The sequence below is a fragment of the Panthera pardus genome, unplaced genomic scaffold (genome assembly GCF_024362965.1).
Source record: "Panthera pardus isolate Hobbes unplaced genomic scaffold, ASM2436296v1 HiC_scaffold_21, whole genome shotgun sequence".
NCBI classification, from domain to species: domain Eukaryota; kingdom Metazoa; phylum Chordata; class Mammalia; order Carnivora; family Felidae; genus Panthera; species Panthera pardus.
The window spans coordinates 9,965,904-9,988,190 of record NW_026526777.1 but is presented as its reverse complement, the minus strand read 5'-3'; the positions used below and the strand labels follow the sequence as shown (position 1 = coordinate 9,988,190).

General features: G+C 39.5%; 1 protein-coding gene across 2 annotated transcripts in view; it reads right to left on the bottom strand.

Moving 5' to 3' along the window:
* The window catches only part of AIDA (axin interactor, dorsalization associated), a 38,964-nt gene extending 16,694 nt beyond the window's left edge, over nt 1-22,270 (bottom strand). Inside the window, exons 1-5 of one of the 2 annotated variants that reach the window (XM_019465700.2) lie at nt 21,992-22,270; nt 14,224-14,293; nt 7,539-7,592; nt 7,086-7,140; nt 207-270 (exon numbers count right to left, since the gene is read on the bottom strand). In XM_019465700.2, the coding sequence (XP_019321245.1) occupies nt 207-270; nt 7,086-7,140; nt 7,539-7,592; nt 14,224-14,293; nt 21,992-22,101 (353 nt within the window). In that variant the 5' untranslated portion in view covers nt 22,102-22,270. The remainder of the gene's footprint in view (nt 1-206; nt 271-7,085; nt 7,141-7,538; nt 7,593-14,223; nt 14,294-21,991) is intronic. The other variant, XM_019465698.2, reaches the window with a different exon arrangement.
* Nucleotides 22,271-22,287: the final 17 nt, after the last annotated feature.

Here is a 22,287-nt window from a genome sequence, read left to right as displayed (position 1 = left end):
AAATAGTGAGCTACCTAAACAAATACACTAGAGAGGAATCACAGCCACTCATTTCACAGTTAAGACATTGATGCAAAAATGCTGACAAATATATTGCTGTATTGATATTAAAGATGGTAATGTTGATATAAAAATTTAGAAATATCTGAAAAATAAGTATAAGACAATGAAATGAAAAGACAAATAGTGGTGCTTATTTATTTTACCTTAAGGGGACAGGCTGAACGTCAAATGGAAATTCTTTATTATAGGTAAGAATATTCTTTAGGACTAGAATAAAAACAGAGAGGAGGATACATAAATTCTTCCATGGATCAAAACAAAAAGTTTTATTGGAAATGGCGGATTTTTAATCAGTTTTACTATGCATGTTAATACTTAAAAAAAATTCCCAATCGTAGAATCATTCAGAACCACAATATACTTGTCCGTTGAAGGTCTCAGCAAAATGAAAATATGTAATACACGGCAGGTACCAGTACTTTGTCAGATCTCCAAGGAGAGTTAAGTTCCAGAGTCTCAGAGCCCTCATGGAAAATAAACTCCAAAACAGTTCTTTGTATAAGGTCCCAGTGAGATATGGGGCAGCCGAGAAAGAGAAGACCTCCCTCCCTGCAGTTCTTCAGTTAAAAGACCGGTATTAAAGATAACCAATTAGAGGTACACGAGCTCATTCTGGTCTCTGCCCTGATTACATTTCCCCTCAACTCCATAAAACTGGCAAAACTGGATAAAACTGGTTATAATTTCCACACGTCATTTACAATAGTTTATTGCAGACATATACGTACTTACATACACAGACACATACACAAAGAAGGATTTATCCTCAAGAAGTCTCTCGGTAACATGGCGCCCACCACCTCTGTATTCTAATGTGGCCGATGATTACATTCTGGCAGGTAAACGTAAAGAGATTCTATGATTCTGCCTGCATTTGGGAAGGCACTAGGACTACGGGTACCTTACAGAAGCACTGTTAAGTGTGTAATTCAGTGCTTCGTAGCTGGTGCTATGGGTTTTCAGTAACTACCTGCAATTGTATGAAGGTGAAGTCATGGTGATAACTGAGCAATCCAAAACGGTCATGATTTCGTACTCAAGTTATTCGGCCTTGTTCTGGAGTGCTGTAGTCTGAGGATACAATAGCCATGGCATAAATATCGTCCCAAAGTAGGAGACCCCAGGGCACAGACTGTGATCATCTGACTTACCCCAACAGCAGTCGGGGTGCTTACTGGACTTCTCTGTGCACTCTTACCGAGTCCTTCAGTGAGAGAGAGGCCTGCGGCTTGTGTCTACCTTCTCATTCATTCTTATTCCCTCTCTCTCTAGCTCTTACCCTCATCTTTCCTCTCTTTTTCTTCTCAACAAATGTGCACCAAGTGCCCACAATGTTCCGGTCACTGTTTTAGGTGCTAAAGGAATGGCAGTGATCAAGACAGAGGGTTCTTGCTCTCATCTATGGATCTGAGACTCTAGTCGGGAGAAGCAGACAGTAAATAAACCGACAAATTAACAAGACAGTGTTAGACTGTGATTAGCGTTAGAAAGGACAGTCAGGACGAGTGTGTAAGCGGAGTACAGGGTGGACTTTAGCTCAGGTGGACGGGGCAGGCCTCTCAAAACTAACTTGTTGGAAGACATGTGAACCGTAACCTGGAAAGAGGAACTGTCCAAAAGTAGCCCCGGGGCAAGGGCTTTCTAAGTATTAAGAAACAGGCTAGAGGGGCGCCTGGCTGGCTCAGTGGGGGCGGCGTGCAACTGTTGATATCGGGATTGTGAGTTTGATCCCCACGAGGGGTAGATTACTTAAAAATAAAATCTTAAAAAAAAAACCCAACATGCTAGAGCAATCACAAAGGCTCTGAGGCAGGCCCTCGCTCGGCTTGTTCAAGGAAGAAAACAGGCTACATAACTGGAGTTTGGTAGGCCAGAGGGAAGAGGCACAAGATCTGAATCTGATCTTAGCCCTGTAATTATGTCAACTGTCACTGTGTCATTCACGGAACTACTCTGAATCTCAGTTTCCCCAATTCTAAAATGGAAATACTACTTCTGTCACAGACTGTTGAGAGAATTAGTACATATGAAATTGTATGGGAAATTTTAAGTCCCATAGAAGTATAACCCCACATTATTATACAGCTATAATTATTCTATATATACAGAATTATATATATATATATTAATATATATAATATATATATAATATAATATATAATTAATTATATATTAATTATATAATTATAATTATATAATTATATAATATAATTATAATTAATTATAATATAATATATAATATATATAATTAATTATAATTAATATAATATATAATATATAATATAATAATTATATTATTCTCTCCACGGTATTTAATATTTTGGGTCTCACTGAAAAGCATGATTTTTAAAATTATAAAAACATCCTTTCTAAACTTGTGCATGATTGCTCATTGTGAATAAACTATTAGTTTAACTCCAGTATCACAGTATTGTGCTAAATACTAAGAATAGGGAAGTGGGTGACCAAAAACAGACCATGTATCACTCATATCAGAAATGAAAGCTCTGGGGGCGCCTGCGTGGCTCAGTCGGTTAAGCATCTGACTTCGACTCAGGTCATGATCTCACGGTCCGTGGGTTTGAGCCCCGCGTCGGGCTCTGTGCTGACAGCTCAGAGCCTGGAGCCTGTTTCGGATTCTGTGTCTCCCTCTCTCTCTGGCCCTCCCCCGTTCATGCTCTGTCTCTCTCTGTCTCAAAAATAAATAAACGTTTAAAAAAAAAAAAAAAAAGAAATGAAAGCTCTGAGGGCTGCCTGGGTGGCTCAGTCGGTTAAGTGTCTGACTCTTGATTTCGGCTCAGGTCATGATCTCATGGTTGTGGGACTGAGCCGTGCATCAGGTTCCGTGGTTGGGTGGGGAGCCTACTTAAGATTCTCTCTCTCCCTCTCCTCTTCCCCTGCTCACACGCACGTGCACTCGCTGTCTCCAAAAAAATAAAAAAATAAATAAAATAAAGGAAATGAAAGCACTGAAATGATACTTTAATTATACAAAGGGGAAAAAGAATCCTTACCACATATGTAAAAAAATCAATAAAGAAGTCAAAAATGGTATCAGTTATTAAGAGTATCTCGTGTCTGTACTATAATACAAGCACTGAACAGTATTTCTTCTCTTAGGTATACCACTGCTTTGAAAACGAAATGTTCAATTAGATATTTAATTTGTAGGAGTAATTTCAGAAGGAAAATAACCAATCTTTTCTCATTTTCTGTAATTGTAGGATAGGTTTCTATTTTCACCAACTATGGAATAACAGATTCTGATGTCTTTAGACTTTACACAGGATTTTTCTTCCACCAATACCAGTGCTGATATTTTAGGATATTTGGAGAAGAGAAGCAGTTTGTAACTTCCTGGAAGGTGTTCTTGTGAGCACAGAGTCCATCAAGGCTGGCAGCTGACGGTGCACCCGTGCTGGTAAGCATCCGGCACCCCTAGCCCACTGTCACACAGCCTGGCCTGCCACCCTCCACAAGGTCACACTCTGAAGATGACACACAGTTATCAAAACGTGTTCTGCTTGTGCCTAATTCGCTTCATTTTTCTTTTTTTCTTTTCTTTTTTTTAATTTAAAAAAAAAAATTTTTTTTAACGTTTATTTATTTTTGAGACAGAGAGAGACAGAGCATGAACGGGGGAGGGTCAGAGAGAGGGAGACACAGAATCTGAAACAGGTTCCAGGCTCCGAGCTGTCAGCACAGAGCCCGACGCGGGGCTTGAACTCACAGACCATGAATGAGATCATGACCTGAGCCGAAGTCGGCCGCTTAACCAACTGAGCCACCCAGGCGCCCCTCGCTTCATTTTTCTGAGGGACAAAATGAATAAGCACTATCTTCCCATCCGAAAAGTTATGTTTTAAATTACAGGGTAAGATTCCCTGAAGACATTCAACCCTATTCCACTTAAAAATGTGCCAAGTCCGTATGATATGCAGAGCACTACAATGGACTCTGTGGGGAAAATACAAAGGTTATTCACAATCTCCTTGAGGGGAGAAATGAATTAAGAATCATACAGGGTGGACTACGATAACAGATATAAAAAATGCTCCTATGAAAGACAGAAGGTAGGGATGCCTGGGTGGCTCAGCTGGTGAAGTGTCTGACTCTCCGTTTCAGCTCAGGTCACGATCTCATGGTTTTGTGGGTTCAAGCCCCACGTCGGGCTCTGTGCTGACAGCGCGGAGCCTATGTGGGATACTCTTTGTCTCTGCCCCTTCCCTGCTCACACTGTGTCTCTCTCAAAATAGATATATAAACTTATTTAAAAAAAAAAAAAAAAGGACAGGAGGTAGAGCTTAATTAGGGAGAAAAATCTTTCAGAGAAAGGTGGGATTAATCTGGGGCCTCGAAGGATCAATCAATGGAAGGACTTTACAGGTGACAGGGGCAGGGGGATAGGTTTCAGTAAGAAGTAGTATATTACCAAGGACTAACAAAAGAAAATGAAACAAATAGTACTTTCAAGATCTTAGTTGTAGTACGAATTTCAGACTACACTATCAAGAGATCTCTTTTAAAACTTTAAAGCAAAAATACATTAGCAGAATAAACTGAGTTCTATGTATTAATTTTTCTTTCCTTCTGGCCTTAGAAGATGCAGAAGCTAGCCTGACTCAATCTGAAATATACTCAAATACCAATTTGTAGAAAATGTTTCATTCTGATCAAGTAACTAACTCATAACCAGTGCCTCGCTTTGATAAATGCAAAATTACAGAGCATATCCCGAGATATAACATATACATTTACATTCCTTGAAGACACAACAGCAAATTAAAATCACCCAAAAAGATAATTAAGTACCAAGAAGGTCCAAATGCACTACATAAATTCAAAGTATAGCAAAATAAAACCCAATAGTACTATCTTTGCTTTCCATCCCCACCCCTAATCTTAAAAAAATAAAAACAAGCAAACAAACAGACACAAAAGCAAGAAACAGAGGATTAATGCAGGGTTTAGTCCAATCTTCTACTAACACATGGGTCGCTTGAACTGGAAAACCATAATCTTTAGGGTTGATGTCAATACCGCACCATTACAGATATTAACAACACAATATGGTGGAAGGAACACAGGCTCTGGGGTCACTTAGAAACCTGGTCAAAACCCAGTTCTGACATGTACAAACTGTGAAGTCATGGGCAAGTGTCAGCAAAACACAGCTGAGTGGAGTTATTTGAGTGTTTGGTCCATAGCTGATACTCTAAAAAAACGGTAACTATTAACACCAACAAAAGATCCTATAAGGCAATAGGAGAAATCTGTAAGATTCTAAAATTTTATTTGGAAACAAATTGAAAAACAAACAAAACAACAAACAGTGACTAAATAGAAAGTCAAAATCCTAATAATTTTTGTCATGAAAAAAACTGAACATTATAATCTTCTTTAGAACCATTACATAACACAGACATCATAACTGCAGTTGTAATTTTTTATATGTTTATTTTGAGAGAGAGAGAGAGAGAACACACAAAGAGGAGGGACAGAGGGAGAGAGTGGGAGACAGAGAATCTGAAGCAGGCTCCACACAGTCAGCAGAGAGGTCGATGCAGGGCTAAAACCCATGAACCATGAGATCATGACCTGAGCTCAAGTTGGACACTCAGCCGACTGAGCCACCCAGGCACCCCCACTGTCATCTTTTTAAAAAGCTATCGATGTGCTTTTCTTAAAATAATCTAATATATAACCATATATGTTATGATTGCATTTATGCAAAATGTCCAGAACACGCAAATTCACAAAAACAGAAAGTAGATTAATGGTTGCCTAGGACCAGGAATTGAGGAGCGGGGGAAGCAGATGTGTGCTAATGGGGATGGGGTCTCTTTCTGGGGCGATGGAAATGTTCTAAGGTGGACTGTGGTGATTCTCAATAATTGTGTCTTTGCCTACATTACAGACATTTGCTCTAAGTGAACATCCATTTGAACCAGTAAGAAAACCTTATTTGGCACATCCCGACCACCAAAACATTTGAAGCAACTGTTTACTTCAAAAAAGCTTTCAAGAAGGGAAAGGAAAATGGGAACAAGGAAATACTTCGTAAAGCACAGCAAACAGCTGGACTGATTTCAGTGTAGTCTTCAAAGACAGGTAGTATAAATGGGCCACAATGGCTGTAACTTTTTCCTCTCTGGGAAACTCTACTGTCAATGCTTACCAAAGTAGGTATAGTCTTATTGAAGTGGTTAAAACAAAACAAAGGCTAAAACATATGGATGAGGTACAACCTCGAATCAAATAATTTTTCATATTCTATAATGGTGAACAGAATAATAATTCCTATAATATTTAGGGGTAGTCCTCAATATAACCCCGAGTTAGATACAATCATTTTATAGATGTGAAAACTGAAGAGAGGTTAAGTAACTTGCCCTAGACATCAATATATTCTATACATACAACAGTCATATATCCAACAAACCAATATACTTATTTTAATACCATTTGGCCATATGCTTTAGGTTCTTTTAAAAATGTTTTTTAAAAAGGACTTTGTAGTAACTAAGTGGGATGTATCAATGAGTAAATCTTTAAAAAATTAGTTCTCTCCTTTTCTTTCTCTACTATAAAATCCATTTGAATTGAGGCAGTTAACATTTAAGGTAAAATGTTTAACAACTACGATCCCACTAATAACTTATTTTAAATTTAAGCATTTCTATAACATTTTAGGACGTATAAAAGCACAAAAAAGTCACACATGACTAGATACTAACAGAAATGAATAAGCATCTATGCCAAATAATCCTTATTTTTTATTTTTATTTTTGAGAGAGAGAGAGAGAGAGACAGAGAGAGAGAGAGAATATCTTAAGCAGACTTCACACCGAATGTGCAGCTCCATCCCACGACCCTGGGATCACAACCTGAGCCAAAATCAAGAGTCAGATGCTCAAATGACTGAGCCACCCAGATGCCCTTATGCTAAATAACCTTTGTATCTCTAAGAGATTAAATATCTTTCTAAAGGAGTACCACCAAAAAAATAAAGTAAAACTTACTTGGTTCTAGCTTCTTCAGATCCTCCAGTTTAAATTCTTCTTGAGACTGTGTGGACTGAATTTAAAACACACATATTACATCTTTTTATTACAAAAGTTTCACTACACCCTGTGTTTTTTAAGTGGCAAGAACTAAATATTCAAAAAGTAGCCAAAATAAATGAATCCATTTCTTGCTTTCAAAGTAGAAAATGAAAAGTCCCAAACGGGTTTTTATTGGGTTTTATATTTTGGAACATTCAGGGTAAAAATTGCAAAAGGTGGAAGTTATATCTTTTCTCTATAACTTATTAAATATGAACTAAATCTTTGAATAGGACTTTAACCCATGAATTCTTATTGCTATACATCTCTTCTGACACAATACCGCTTTTAGCATTAACCCCTATGTTTATTAGAACAGTTCAGAATAATTTTCTCTTACATTAGAAAGAAAAAAAAAATGCTGTTTACCTGTAAAGCTGCACTTCGTAATTCCAAGCATGTTGCAATTTTGCCTATGGTTTTCTGTAGGAGAAAGAAAAAGGTATAAATACCAAATACACTGTAACTGTTAGTTGTCAAAATCATGGAGTTAATTTTTGTTCGTAAACGATCTATAATTTTTTTAAAGTTAAATTCTATTTCTTTTTGGTGTCTTGCAGATTTTAGAGAAGAGAAACAAGAGGCAAAGGGCTAGGACAAGAGAGAGAAGGGGAATGTATATTCTCTCCACACCTAATTGTACTCTGACCAATTTAAAATCCAATTGGCTTTGTTGAAAGCTTTAAGATTTATTTAAAGGGCAATGAAAAGAATTCCAACTTCTTCCCTCCCCAGCTTTTCCTTCCTTCTTCTCTATTAAGCCTGAAAGTCCTGAAAAGATTTAAAACTAGAAATACCTGAAAATTAGCAAAATGGGATCATTTAATTTTGACTTAAGTCCAATCTTGACTTGTCTAATTAAATATATAGATAATACCAAGCAAAATCAATAGCTGTGATATGCGGTGGCTAATTTTGCATCCAGGTCTGTTTTAGATGAGCTATAAGACAGACGTAAATGATAGGGTACAGTCCTTGCTTTTCCTAAGCTCAAATTCTATTATGTGAGAGGAGATACTACAAAATCACTGTAATATTAAGAAAAAACACTTAACTCTTACACGCACAGCAAAGTAAGCCATTACGTATGTTCTGAAGAAATAGTGCAAGAATCTGTGTTAGAAATCAAACCCTAGTGACTTGGGAAGGTTTTTAAAACTGAAGAGTTGACAAAACTGTCACAATTCAGTTGTCCAAAGTCTCAAACTGAAAGCAGAGGGATATAGGTTTGAAAATGTGTGTGTCCTAGGGTGGTCATTCAGAAGGACCTTCAATTGCACAGAAGTTTTTGAACAGAAGAATGACCATCAGATTTGCCCTTTTAAGAAGACTGTTGTGAGAACAGTCCCCATAGGCTAGGGTAGAAAAGGGAAAAGACCAAAGGTAAGAGCAGTCGGGTTACCTCAGCTGTCCAGGCAAATGGTAATCACAACAAGAACGTGAACGACGAGGGTGGAAATGACAATGAGGAAACCCACGGAAGAAACACCTACAAGAGTAGACGGCTGAAGTACGCCCATCAACATTTTTAAGTCCTTGCAAAAAAAGGCATTTCTTCTGTTTTTATTAGAAATAAACCCAGACCATGAAAGTTAAGTATTTACATACATGTGCGCTGCCTTCAGAACGAAACACTGCTTGGAAAAAAATGATGTATCTTCTACATGTACTGATCACTTGCAAAAGTTTAGCAAATTGGCTTTTGTGGTTTTCTCTTTGGCCGCTTTCTTTATAAGATAAATGAGGAGCAAAAAGGTGTAATGAGTATTGTGCTGGCCCCTGGCACTTAGGCGAGTGGGCACTACACAATTATCTTACCAACGATAAACAGCTGGTACACAGACTCGACCCGCTACTGAGTGAGACAGGACCCTTGGCCAAGGAACAAAACGCTATTTAACTGTCTCCGTGATCTTTAAAACTTCCTTTTAATCCCACTATCTCAGTTTAGAAAATACCCAATTTTATTCTGAAATTTTACGTTTAAAGTAAATGTAGTAACTGCAAAAGGACTCGAGGTAACTCATAGATTTATCCGTTCTCTCAAATAGCTATTGCATATGAAACAGCAATAGTCTTTTCTACATAAAATATAACATCCCCAAATAAGGGTTCAAATATACCATTCAACTCTGACAAAACTAGCAGGTGATTTAAAATGTGTGTGGGTGTGTGTAGTTAGATAGTAATGGCTAACGGCCATTAAATACTCAGGCTCTCCTAAGTGATGTACAAGCATTAATTCATGTAATCTTACTCTAACCCCGAGTTAAGACACAATCCTTCTGTAGACGTGAAGACTGAAGAGAGGTTCAGTAACTTGCCCTAGACATCAAAGTATTCTATACATACAACAGTAATATATCCAACAAAGCAATATACTTATTTTAATATCATTTGGCCATATGCTTTAGGTTCTTTAAAAAATGCTTTTTAAAAAGGGTTTTGTTGTGAGATGTGTCAATGAGGAAGTCTTTAAAAATATTGGCTAACTCCCTTTCTCTACTATAAAATCCATTTGAATCGAGGCGGTTAACGTTTAAGGTAAAATGCTCTTTAACAACTACAATCCCACTAATAACCTATTTTAAATTTAAGCATTTCTTCAAGTTAAGCAGAACCGGCCGCTCTGTACACAGAACCTACTGAACTGTGGCAAAATACCAATGAGCATTATTCATAACTACTTTAAGGGACCACACCCAACATCAGCATTAAAAAGGGAGCGAAACACTATCATTTTCAGCTGCAGCAATGACTTTTAAAACATGTAGCATTTACTGATGTCAAAATCAAGTTCTCGCTACTGTAACTGTTCCACCTTTCTTAGAAACAAACCGTTAGGAAGAATGATGAAGTGGCACAAGGTCGCTTGTGTCCAAGCAGAAGTACTATCAACTCGAGTACGTTGAGACTAAGCCCTGAAGGTAAATGAAGACTAATTTTAGAAAGATTTAAATTATTAGTACCTCATTCAAATGAACTGCTCATGCCTAATATGGTATAGCCATGGAAAATGTTCTCATTTTCAGAGTATTGGCTATTTTATTTTGTCATTGTTAGGGAATTAATAACTCTAAAAGAGCAGTTAAGGAAAAGACGGACTAAAAACAAAGAGCTACAGTTTAATTTTGCTAAAACATAATTTATATAAGGAAAAAAAGTTTACAAAATACACATAAAGTAACACAGTCTCACTCCAGACGTACTTTTTTTAATTTAAACAGCCGTCATCTACTCTCTGGCTGTGGGTGGGGTGGGGTGGGGTGGGGGGAATAGGGGAAAGCAGGAAAGTCAGTGGAAAGGGGGAACCTATAAAACAAGCGTATAGTGCTGGAATTCTCATTACTACCAAATTTGATTCAAAACAGGGAAAAACTTTCTAAGCATCATGAGACAGGATGTTCTATTCTGTCCAGAAACTTACACGAGAAAACCTACTACACCAAAGTAGGGAATTTAATGGAATGAAAGCTCTTGGCAGCTATTTTTTGGCTACTAAACTCAGTTGTTATAATGACAAAACTATTGAGAATTGAAATGAAAGCTAAGTCAACTAATCACGAGGGAGGATCAAATGAGAATCATAAACCTTATTTTCTACCAGAAATCTATGAGAATATAATAGCAAATCCATAGGAAGATATTTTTTAAATCACCAATGAATAAAGTTCAGAGAGATCAGTAGTTCTGCTTTAGAGTTTAGATTTAAAATAAATATTGTGGGGGCGCCTGGGTGGCTCAGTCAGTTAAACGTCTGACATAGGCTCAGGTCATGATCTCACGGTTCGTGAGTTTGAGCCCCGCATCAGGCTCTGTGCTGACAGCATGGAGCCTGCTTCGGATTCCGTGTCCCCTTCTCTCTATGGCCCTCCTGCACTCGTTCTCTCTCTCTCTCTCTCTCTCTCAAAATGAATAAACTTAAAAGAAATAAATATCGTGAAGATATTTTTCTCAAAAATTAGGATTTCTCTCTGATCTTAAATACTTATATACGAATAAATATCAATAACCTAAGATCCAACAAAGCATTTATTCATCAAATATTTTTGAAAGCTTATTGTGAGACAGTAAAAAGCTTCATAAAGAAATGTTGCTTTTTAAAAAAATCTTTCAAAGTCCCACAAACTACTGAATGGTTAAGTATAATTCTAAGATTTGATTCTAAGCATAAAAGATATAATTCCAAATAGAAAATACAAAGAACAATTTTGCTTAGAGTAACTGAGGTATATATTCTGCATTTTTCTCTTTTGAGGCAAACACAATTGAGTTTCTTCTCCTTTGGCTTAAGTGCCAGGTCTGGCATTCAATTATTTTTGCAGACCTAACGGTTGGTTTCGAAATCTCCCATATTGTGTTCTTCAGAACACTAGACCCAATTAAGTGTTCTATAAAGGGAGGAGGGGGCCTTCGAAAAGCAAACACATTTAAGAAACACTCCACTACCCAAAGCCTTTAAAAATTCAACATAACATTAGCATATGAAAAGCCTTGACAAGTCACAAACTCTCTGTTCAAATAACATCTATTAATTTTTTAGAGCCAGTGTTCCCCAGATCACGTCTGGAAAATCTTGGTTTCCTAATCATTAACTTGGAGCTTCTAACTTTTTTCTTTTGTGACATTCAAAAATAAGACGACGTATATGTCACTATGAGTTTTTTTGGTTGGCTGTGAGTGTTTCGTCTGCATTTTTAAAGAAAATTAAATTTGTAAATGCATACGACTTGCCTTATGTTCCTAATGTAGTACAGAGTGACTTGGGGGGGTCCTTCTCCAAGCCCAAGGAACAGGCAGGCAGGAACAAGCTCTCTCTGGAGTCACAACTGGCAGCCACAAATGCCTCCTAGGCAGGTATTATAAATAACAAATACCTCAGAAATCAGGCCTCCAGAAAAGGAGGAGGTACAGAAAACTTCAAAGGCAGAAGGCATTAGAAGATTTAGGGATATCTTTTAAGATCATTTACGGTTATCTAATCCCTCATTTCATACTTAAGGAAATTAAGGCCCAGGGACAGGGCTGGGATTCAAGACCAAAGCCTTCCAACTCAAGGCCTCAGGCTTTTCCTCAAGGTCATGCTGCCTCCCAGGCCTCATGGAGCAGAAGATCTGTGGGTCTGTGTAAACTGAAAAAAGACAGCATTGGTGGCTACTAAGGAACAGCTATAAATTAAAGAATAAAGAGCATAATCACACATCAGCTTCAGCCTTAAAGAAAATTAAGAAAAAGTTTATTGTTTTTCATTAGTCTAATTATTGTTGTGTAACAAAGCTCACTTCTTGATGGCATTTGAAAAAATTTTTGCTTTTAGGTCAACTCACTTTACATTTGAGGTCACGTTGCTCATAGGTCCTAAATCTGAGCAACAGATGTTGGAGATAAAGCATGTAAGTAACTCAAGGCAAACAGGTGATTACAGTGTAGGAATCATTAAACTTCCAAAAATTTCCCTCAGCTTTCATTTGTTTCCCTATTCATAACACACTTGGTCAGCTGTTAATTCACACACTCAGACATTGGAAACTGTGTTTCAAAGTTAAGGTGTTTTGCCTCTCAATTTTGTCATGCCAGCCAATCACTTCCTAATCATTCCCAGAGTTCACAAATCTTAGAGAGGTGGTAAAGCCTATGAATCGTGTTTGTTCCTTTCCTCAAGCAAACCCATCGTTTCCTCCCTGGTAATTATTTTGCTGGGCTCAAATCTTAAATTTCCTACATCTACTGTGTACATTAACAACCGTAAAGGAATAAAGAAAAAACACATCTGTATATTGTAATATTGTGTTTTCTTTTTTAGATAAATAGAAAGAGTACATTAGATAATGTAGCTCCTAAATATTTTAAAAATGCAAATATACAAACTTGTGCAAGAAACATAGCTAACCCTCATCTTTTGGGTTTTTTCCCATCCAAACTCCTACAAACAAGAGTCAAAAGAATACAGGCAAAAGAACAAAGATAAATTTGTTCAGGCTTACTTAAAACACGTGCAAAAAACCACTCCCACCCCTTGTACTAAAAAAAAAAAAAAAAAAAAAAAAAAAGATTAATAAAAACAAATTAAGTCACTATAGTTTTTACAACATCTTAAGATAGGAGGGAAAATCTGACGCAGTAATTTTTTTCATTATCTACGAGATTAAAATTTGACTTTAACACTAGACACTCTGAGCCAGGAAAAAATGGGAATTGTTTCTTCCCTTTCTTCTCACTCTTTTAAAGCAAAGTTTCTTTTTTTTTTTTTTTTTAAACGTTTATTTATTTTTGAGACAGAGAGAGACAGAGCATGAACAGGGGAGGGGCAGAGATAGAGGGAGACACAGAATTGGAAGCAGGCTCCAGGCTCTGAGCTGTCAGCCCAGAGCCCGATGCGGGGCTCGAACCTACGGACCGCCAGATCGTGACCTGAGCTGAAGTCGGACGCTTAACCGACTGAGCCACCCAGGTGCCCCTAAAGCAAAGTTTCTTAAAGTATCCTGTTTTTTTTTTAATCTCTAACAATCCAGGGAATCAACTTGACACATTAAAATTTTAATTCAAGGAGAAAGAGCACCATTGAAACATTTTGTAACCATATGCAGTTACTTGGCTCGTGTATTTTTATGCCAAATTCTTGACTTGAACTAATTTTTTTCAGTGGTGGCTTTTGGGGGAGGCTTGTTTTTTGGATATGTGTCTGTTTTGAGAGGAGGGAAGAGGGAGTTAAGAGAATTCAGAGTTAATTAAGTATTGAAGTTGGATGTAATTACTCACAATCAAAATTGAGTCTCTGGAATCTACCTACCCCTCTGCAACTGGAGTGTAGCGGGTCTCCACTAAAGCTAAAGTCTAAATGGCTAAGTGGAGAAATTCATTAAGTGAGAAAGTCACAGAGTAGTAAATCAAGTGTTATCTCTCAGTGATCCCTTCATGTTCCCCAAAGCATAATCAGTGTTATTCTTTGTACTTAAGTGTAACAGTTTCTCTTGTTTGTTTTTGCTTAATGGATTTGAAAGACAGAATCCTTTCCATTTGGAATCTGATACATGTAGAGATTATTTTACAGTACCTTTTGTTCTTCTGTGAATTCAGAATTATTGTGTTGAGCTTGGGCCTCTTTTTGTAGATGTCTTGCTAATCTGTAAGAAGAAAAATAAATATTCTTTAGAATTGAAGGAAAGCAAACAATCTCAAGTGTAACAAGGTGAAATAATTTAAATCTTTTAAAAAACAGACGATGGGGGGGCACCTGGGTGGTTCAGTTGGTTAAGCGTCCAACGTCAGCTAAGGTCATGATCTTGTGGTTCATGGGTTCGAGCCCCGCGTCGGACTCTATGCTGACAGCTCAGAGCGTGGAGCCTGCTTCAGATTCTGTGTCTTCCTCTCTCTCTGCCCCTCCCCCGCTCACACTATATGTATGTGTGTGTGTGTGTGTGTCCGTCTGTCTCAAAAACAAATAAACATTAAAAGTAAATTTAAAAAAATAAAAAATAAAAAACAGACAATGGGGGTGCTTGGGTAGCTCAGTCAGTTAAGCATCTGACTTCTGCTCAGGTCCTGACCTCGTGGTTTGTGAGTTCAAGCCTGCTCTGCTCTCAGCACAGAGCCAGCTTCAGATCCTCTATCCGCCCCTCTGTCTCTCTGCATCTTCCCCGCCCTTGCACTGTCTCTCTCAAAATAAATATACTTACAAATATTTTTTAAAAAACAATGAAGTAGTGCTGAGATTAGTCAGACAGCCATGACAAAATGATAGCAGCCTATTAAATACTTTTCAAAACATTTTTCACGAAAAAGAAAATACTCCACCAATCAGACATGAAAATCACTGTTTGCCCAATTATTGTTCTTAAAAATAGCAGCTGAGCCAAGGATGGATCTGTGTTACTAGGTCCAAATTCACCAGTAAGGATCCCAAGCTCTTTCTGAGACCACAAAAGCTAAATGACTGATTCTTACAGCCATACAATAAAAAGACAAATAGCTCAATTTAAAAATGGGAAAAGGATTTGGACAATTTCCCAAAAACGATATAAAACTGGTCAATAAGCCAATAAATATCGTATCATTAGTCATTAGGGAAATACAAATCAAAAGCACAATACGATACCACCTCACACCCACTACGATGGGTATAATTTCTAAAAAGAGAAAAAATAACGCTGTTGGCAAGGACATGGAAATTTTGGAACCTTCATGCAGTGCTGGTAGGAATGTAAAATGATGCAGTCACTGTGGAAAACAGTTTGGCAGTCCCTCAAAAGTTAAACATAGAGTTACCATACATAACCCAGCAATTTCAAAATTCTAGGTATAGTCCAAGAACTGAAAACATGCTCCCACAAAAAGACCTGTACATGAATGTTCACAGCAACAACATTAAGCACGACAGCCCAAACTGGAAATACCCAAGGTGTCCATCAACTGCAGAATGGATAAACAAAATGTGGTGCATCCTTTCAATGAAATAGGATTTGATCACAAAGAGGAACGAAGACTGCTGCTACAAGCTACAGCATGAACCTCAAAAACATCATGTGAAATGAAAGACACCAGATACAAAAAAATCACCTGATCATTTACACAAAATGTCCAGAATGGATAAATCCATAGAGACAGAAAGCAGATTTGTGGTTGACAGGGGCTGGGTAAGGAGGGAATTGGGAGTGACTGACATCAGATATGGGGTTTGAAATATTCTGAAATGAGATTGTGGTGATGGTTGCAGAACACTGTGAATGTACTAGAACCACCAAATTGTACAACTTTACAGTGGGAAATTTTTTTTTTAATTTTAAAAATGTTTTATTTATTTTTGAGACAGAGACACAGCATGAGCAGGGGAGGGGCAAAGAGAGAGGGAGACACAGAATCCGAAACAGGCTCCAGGCTCTGAGCTGTCAGCGGGGCTCAAACTCATGGACTGAGATCATGACCCGAGCCGAAGTCGGACACTTAACTGACTGAGCCACCCAGGTGCCCCATTTCTTAATTTTTTTTAATGCTTATTTATTTTGAGAGACAGAGCGTGAGTGGGGGAGGGGCAGAGAGAGAGGGAGACACAGAATCCGAAGCAGGCTCCAGGCTCTGAGCTGTCAGCACGGAGCCCAACGTGGGGCTCGAACTCACGAACCGCAAGATCATGCCCTGAGCCAAAGTTGAACGCTCAACCGACTGAGCTACCCAGGTGCCTCTACAATGGGAAATTTTATGTTATGTGATATTTATCTCAATTTTTAAAAATCTGTGGGGGGAAAATGACCATCGAAAGGATTCTTTGGTGAAACATTCTGTCACCGGCAAAAGAAATTAAAACCATAATTCTCAAGCATACTATACTCTTCTGGGTGGGGGGTGGAAGCAGGAATGCAAAGGGTAGCAAGTGTTTGATTTCCTACCAAACCAACTGCAAAAGACAGTTCAATGAATTTCAAAAAAAAGTCTTAGAAGAGTTTTATTCTATGCAATCACACATGTCCTTAAAGACCAGGTGTAAAGTCCATTATATTTGATGGCCTCTCTCCAATCGACGAAAGGTATGCATCTTCCTTATTATAATGTATGAAACTCCTACATAAAATTATTGACATTTGCCAAGAATCACTCCACTATTTTACTTAATCAAATTGTTTCCATCCATTTATTTATTTTACCTCAAAGGTGGAAACCCATAATATTTTCCTACGATGTCATTTACAGACCCACTCTTTGTGGATTCTATACAAGAGAAGGTACAAATAGGAATAGACATTGCCATTATCCTTGTCCTTGTTCTGCACTTAGTTTCTAACTCTTGCTGGACTACCCCTTACATGAAGTTCTCTTTTAGGACTCATAGTCTACATTTCACAATGTCAATTACCTCAGGGAAGTTCTAGTGTGGCACAGTTTCTTTATTTGAACAGTGCTCACATAATACGCTAATAGTGACCGTTAACCTAAGCATGGTCGTTATCAGAAAGAAAGGGGGTAGCTCTCAACTCCTGCTCAAATGTTAATAGTCAGTGGACAAGGATGTTAAATTCAAACAGAACCTTGCTTTTAAAAATTAGGCAACAGACTGGGAGGAAATATTTGCAAATCATATGTCTGATAAAGAACCTATATCCAGAATACACAAAGAACGGTCATAAACTCAATAGGTAGGGGTGCCTGGGTGGCTCAGTCAGTTGACTCTTGATTTTGGCTCAGGTCCCTCTCTCATGGTTCACGAAAGGCAAACTAACCACAGTGAAGTATGCTACCCGTCTACTAGAATGGCTATCATAGAAAAGACAGGCAATACAAATGCCATCAATGTGGGGAAACAGTAACTCCAATACACCGCGGGTAGAAATGTAAAACTGTACAGTCAGTCTGGACAATACAGCAGTTTCCTTCACAAAGTATACGTAAACTTCTATTACCCAGAAATTCCACTCTTTGGAATGAAAATGTATGTGCACATGAAGAGTTACCTGTAAACGTTCACAACGGCATTACTGATAATAGTCAAAAAGTAGAAACAACTCAAATGTCCTTTAACTAGTGAACAGATACACAACGGTGGCATCCGTACGATGTGATGCTATTCGGCAGTAAAAGGAACAAAGTGCTGACACGTGCCGCAACGGGATGAACCTCAAATACACTATGCTGAGCGAAAGAAGCCACATACCAAAGATCACACTTTGTATGATTCCGCTTCCATGAAGTGTCCAGAAAAGACAAATCTTTACTATAGATTACAGGTTGCCTGAGGCTGGAATGAGAATATGGAGCGACTGTCAATGGACACAAAGGATCTTTGTTGGGTGATGGAAATGTTATGAAATTTAATTGTAGTGATGGTTGTACGACGTGGTATAAAATTGCTAAAAATTCACCGGACTGTATGTGTAAAATGGATAGATTTCATGGTATAAATATCATACTCTTTTTAAAAACTTTTTAAAGACCTGGATAAAAATTTAATTTTCTGAATCCATAAATGATTGCACTATTTTAAGACAAAGTGAGATGTGATCTTGCCCACTGAGGGAAAATCCACATGCTTTAGATATCAGATAAGCAGCTAAGACAGTTGAGGATCTATTAGAAAAGGTGAGAAACCTCTCAAATATTCTTCTCTCCGGAATAATCTCATCCTACAAGGATGACTGTAGGGAAAAAAAAAACCAAAAACAAAACACTGTTCTCAGAGGGAGCTTAAATATAAACACATAAGCAACTGAAAGAAATCCCACAACGATCTATAACAAATTAGTGCTTCTCAAACTATCTGTAGTAAAGGACTAGTTTCTTTCCCCATTTTGCTCTAAGTTAACACTTTAACAAAATATAATAAAAACTACCATGAAGATGTCAAATTGCTAGTTTCTAAATCCTTTTTTAAGAGACAGAGGGGGGGTGGGCAGGAGTGCAGGGAGAGAGTGAATCCCAATCAGGCTCCACACTGTCAGCGTGAAGCCGGATGTGGGGTTCAAAGTCACAGACCGTGAGATCGTGACCTGAGCCAAAACCAAGAGTCGGCCGCTTAACCAACTGAGCCACCCAAGCATCCCTAAAGTTTCCAAATCTTCAATTTCAATTCCTTGATCTCCTTACCGTAGACCAGCACCGCCACCTGCAGACCCACTTTGAGTAGCGGTGATGTAAGGCATAGTGAAGATGATTAACACCAGGTATTATTCAGTCTTCAAACTCATTCATTTAACAAGTATTTATTGAGCAACACGTGCTAGATTAATACCTCAGCACTGATCCTGTGAAATATCTGATTCTGAGCAACAGAGTCCATATCATTCCATCATAAGTGAGGGGGTCACTGTATCCCCAGATTGCTGAAAGAGCTGGCTGGCCTGCTTCATGAATTACTCTTAATTGGCCATGTATATATTGGCTAGCAATTCTAGTTTTGACATAATTCGTGTAAATCTTCCAACAATACTTTAATATCAACTCGGTGCTCCCACAGCATACTTCTGAACCCATTCATTAAAAGAATACAATATAGAATATCCAAATAAACAGTGATTTAATAATAACCTCGCATCACTAGGACACTAAGTGTAAAGCAGAAAACAAGACAACTCCTCTAACCCTGCCCTCCCAGAGTTTACACTCAAGAAGGGAGAGAGATAATGAACAATCAATACGTAAAATACACTGTATTTTAGATGGTGATACACACTATGGAAAAAAGTAAACAGGGTGTGTGGGGGGGGCGGTCAGGATGTGGGAGTAGGTAACAGGCTTTGCAGTTAGAAACAGGGTAGCCAGACAGGTCCTCATTGAGAAGATAATATCTGAACAAAGACCTGAAGGAGGTGACCATGCAACCCAAGCAGATAATGAAAGAAGAATGTTCCAGAAAAAGTGCAAACAGCCCTAAGGCAGAAGCATGCTCCTGGAAACAGCAAGCAGTATGTAGTAGCACATACTCTTTTCATTCTTCTGTAACAGCAAGACCCAATCACTCTAAAATGCTCCATTAGACTCTCAGTGCTTTGAGGGTGGGAATCAAATCGTATTCATTTTTGTATCTCCAGCCCTCACTTGTTGAGTGATGAAATTGTTTAAGCTACTGTATTCTTACATTGTGATGGTACAGACATGTTTATTCCCTCCCGAAATATCCCTCCTCCCATAAATTTCACTGTGTTCCATGACTATCAAGTCTTTGCTGCCTACCGAATTAGAAATGCCAGTTATCCTAGACTCTTCCTTCTTCACTCTCAATATGCTGCCCGTTCTTTTCTACATGATTTAGTGACCCTCAAATGGTCTCCTTCTCTGCAACCTTTCCTCCCAAACAGATAACTGAAATAAAAAAGACAATTTGCCTTCACTTTTGAATATCCTAATTTTCAATCCAACCTCATTTTACACGTAGCCTGAATGTTTACAAAATTTAAGGCAATCATTACTCCTCCGATTCGACGCTAGCAGTTTCTATCACTTGAGAACTACTCTGAATCATTACGTTCAAAGGTTAGTATTGAGGTCCAACAACAGATTTCTATGTGGCTATTACTCTCATGGAGAGGTTTCTAGAAATTCCAGCTTAACAGCTTGCATACTCAATTTTCCTTTGTGATTTCAATTGGACATGGTATTCTTCACTTCCCATTGTGAAGTCTGCTGCTGAGTCCCAGCACCGCACAAGCGAAGGCAGCTTTACATTTTTCAGGGCATGTGATTTCCGCTAACACGCAGAATGAGCACGCACAGGTGCTCGCTAACTGGCTACGGTAAGGTAAAGCTACGAGCTCTGGGAACCCAGTTCACTTACACAAGGCATCTTCAAGTGTCTTAAGCACCATGTAATAGAGCACCCAGGATTTAGTAAAACAACAACAATACCACACCAAAAAACCCCAAAAACCAAAACAACCGAAAACAAACAACCCGGCTTTCAGTGGTATAGTTTTATGACCCCCCGTTAATCTGTTTAACCTGAGAGCTTCAGTTTCCTGGTTTTGTAAAACGAGAGTAATGTTCTCACTAAGTAGTTGCAAGAGCAAGTGAAGTCAAGTGAAGATGCAAAACAAGCGCCAGCGTTGGGGGCACAGGGCTAAACGGCCCAGAGCAGGTTGTTTTCAGGGCTTTTGGAAACTACAAGTCTGTAGGACGGCGTGGAAAACATCTGCACATTTAAATTATCTTAACGGTCAGGTAAAAACAAGTTAACTATTGTAGAGAAAGGAAAAAGAATTTAAAGCTTCCCAGTCTCAATTGTATATCCTTTCCAGAAGACACGTGGGGGCGGGGATTTTACTCACACAAGGTTTCGTCCTCGGTTATACCTCAAACAATAACTTGCTTTTGACCAAAGAGTTAATTTAATGGCAACGGCTTGCAAACAATACCATTTTGGCAAGCAGTTCTTATTTTCAGTAAAAGGTGCAAGAAATAAGCAAGATTTTATACACACGTAAATCTTGTCTTTTAGTTTAAAAAAACACCCCCGAAGTTTTTTTTTTGGGGGGGGGGGCAAAAAGAGAAAGAAATCGGACTTCGGGTCAAAGATCAAAGAGACTGGTACTCACAAAGTACCCAGCGGCTATACATTAGACACAGGACAAGGAGGAGGGACCCGAAGAGGGAGCGGTGGCTCCCGTGCGGGGTCCATTAATTCAGTTTGCTCTCTTCTGTTCACATCCTGCGCGGACTCCACCCAAAGCGACCGAGCGAGGGGGTGGGTGGGACTCACACAGCCCAGCAAATAACAGCTCCAGAAACCGAAACGGAATCGAGGTGAATTGTGAAAACACGGTTCACCAACAAGAGGGGTGGAGAAGGGGTGCTTAAGGGGACCCTTGGCTGGTGAGGCACCCCTGTCCTCGCTGCTTCCTGGGGCACCCCCTCCCCTCAATCGCCACCAGTTCCCTCCTCTTGTCCTACAAATGGGAGGAGGAAGGCACCGCACAGAGCAAGGCCACTCATCCCTGGAACGTGGGCGGAAAACACACAAGTCTCCCTGAGCGATTCTAAAAGAGAAATTGAGGGGCAGCAACCTGGGAGAGGCGGGGGAAAGGAGGAAAGGAAACCGACTGCGGGGCGGGGGCACTAAAAGACGTAGCCTGCTAGGGCGGGCGCCCCAGGAAAGAGGGGCTACCTGTTGAATGGAACCGGCCCCGCGGCGGCGGAGGGGGACAGGGGCGAGGAAGCCCAGCGAGCGGACCGCCGGCTCCGGGGCAGCCCGCCGGGGCCAGTGCGATCCCAGCCCCAGTGCCTGCGGGGCCCCACCCTGGGAAGCCTTGGCTGCAGATACAGAGATGAGAGACACCGACAGAAGAAAGGGGGAGGCGGCCGACTGGAGCCGGGCTGGCCCGCTCCTGCGGTTAGTCACTCACATCTGATACTCGTCTATCGCCTCCACCAGCTGGCCCCAAGAGTCGAAGTCGGCGCCTCTCCTAAAACTGGCGCCCCAGCGCTGCAGCAGACTCCGGGTCACCTCCGACATGGCCGGTGCCCACCCCGTCCCCTCCCGCCCCTACCCCAGCGAGGCCGGGCTCTAGGGCGCCATCCTCCCCGGGCCTGGCCCCGACATTAACAGGGCCAGGAGGAACCGCTACGGCCACCACCGCCACCCGCCGAGGAGCCGCCCAAGCCCATTTGCCGCCACAGCCAAACTTTGCGGCTCCGGAGC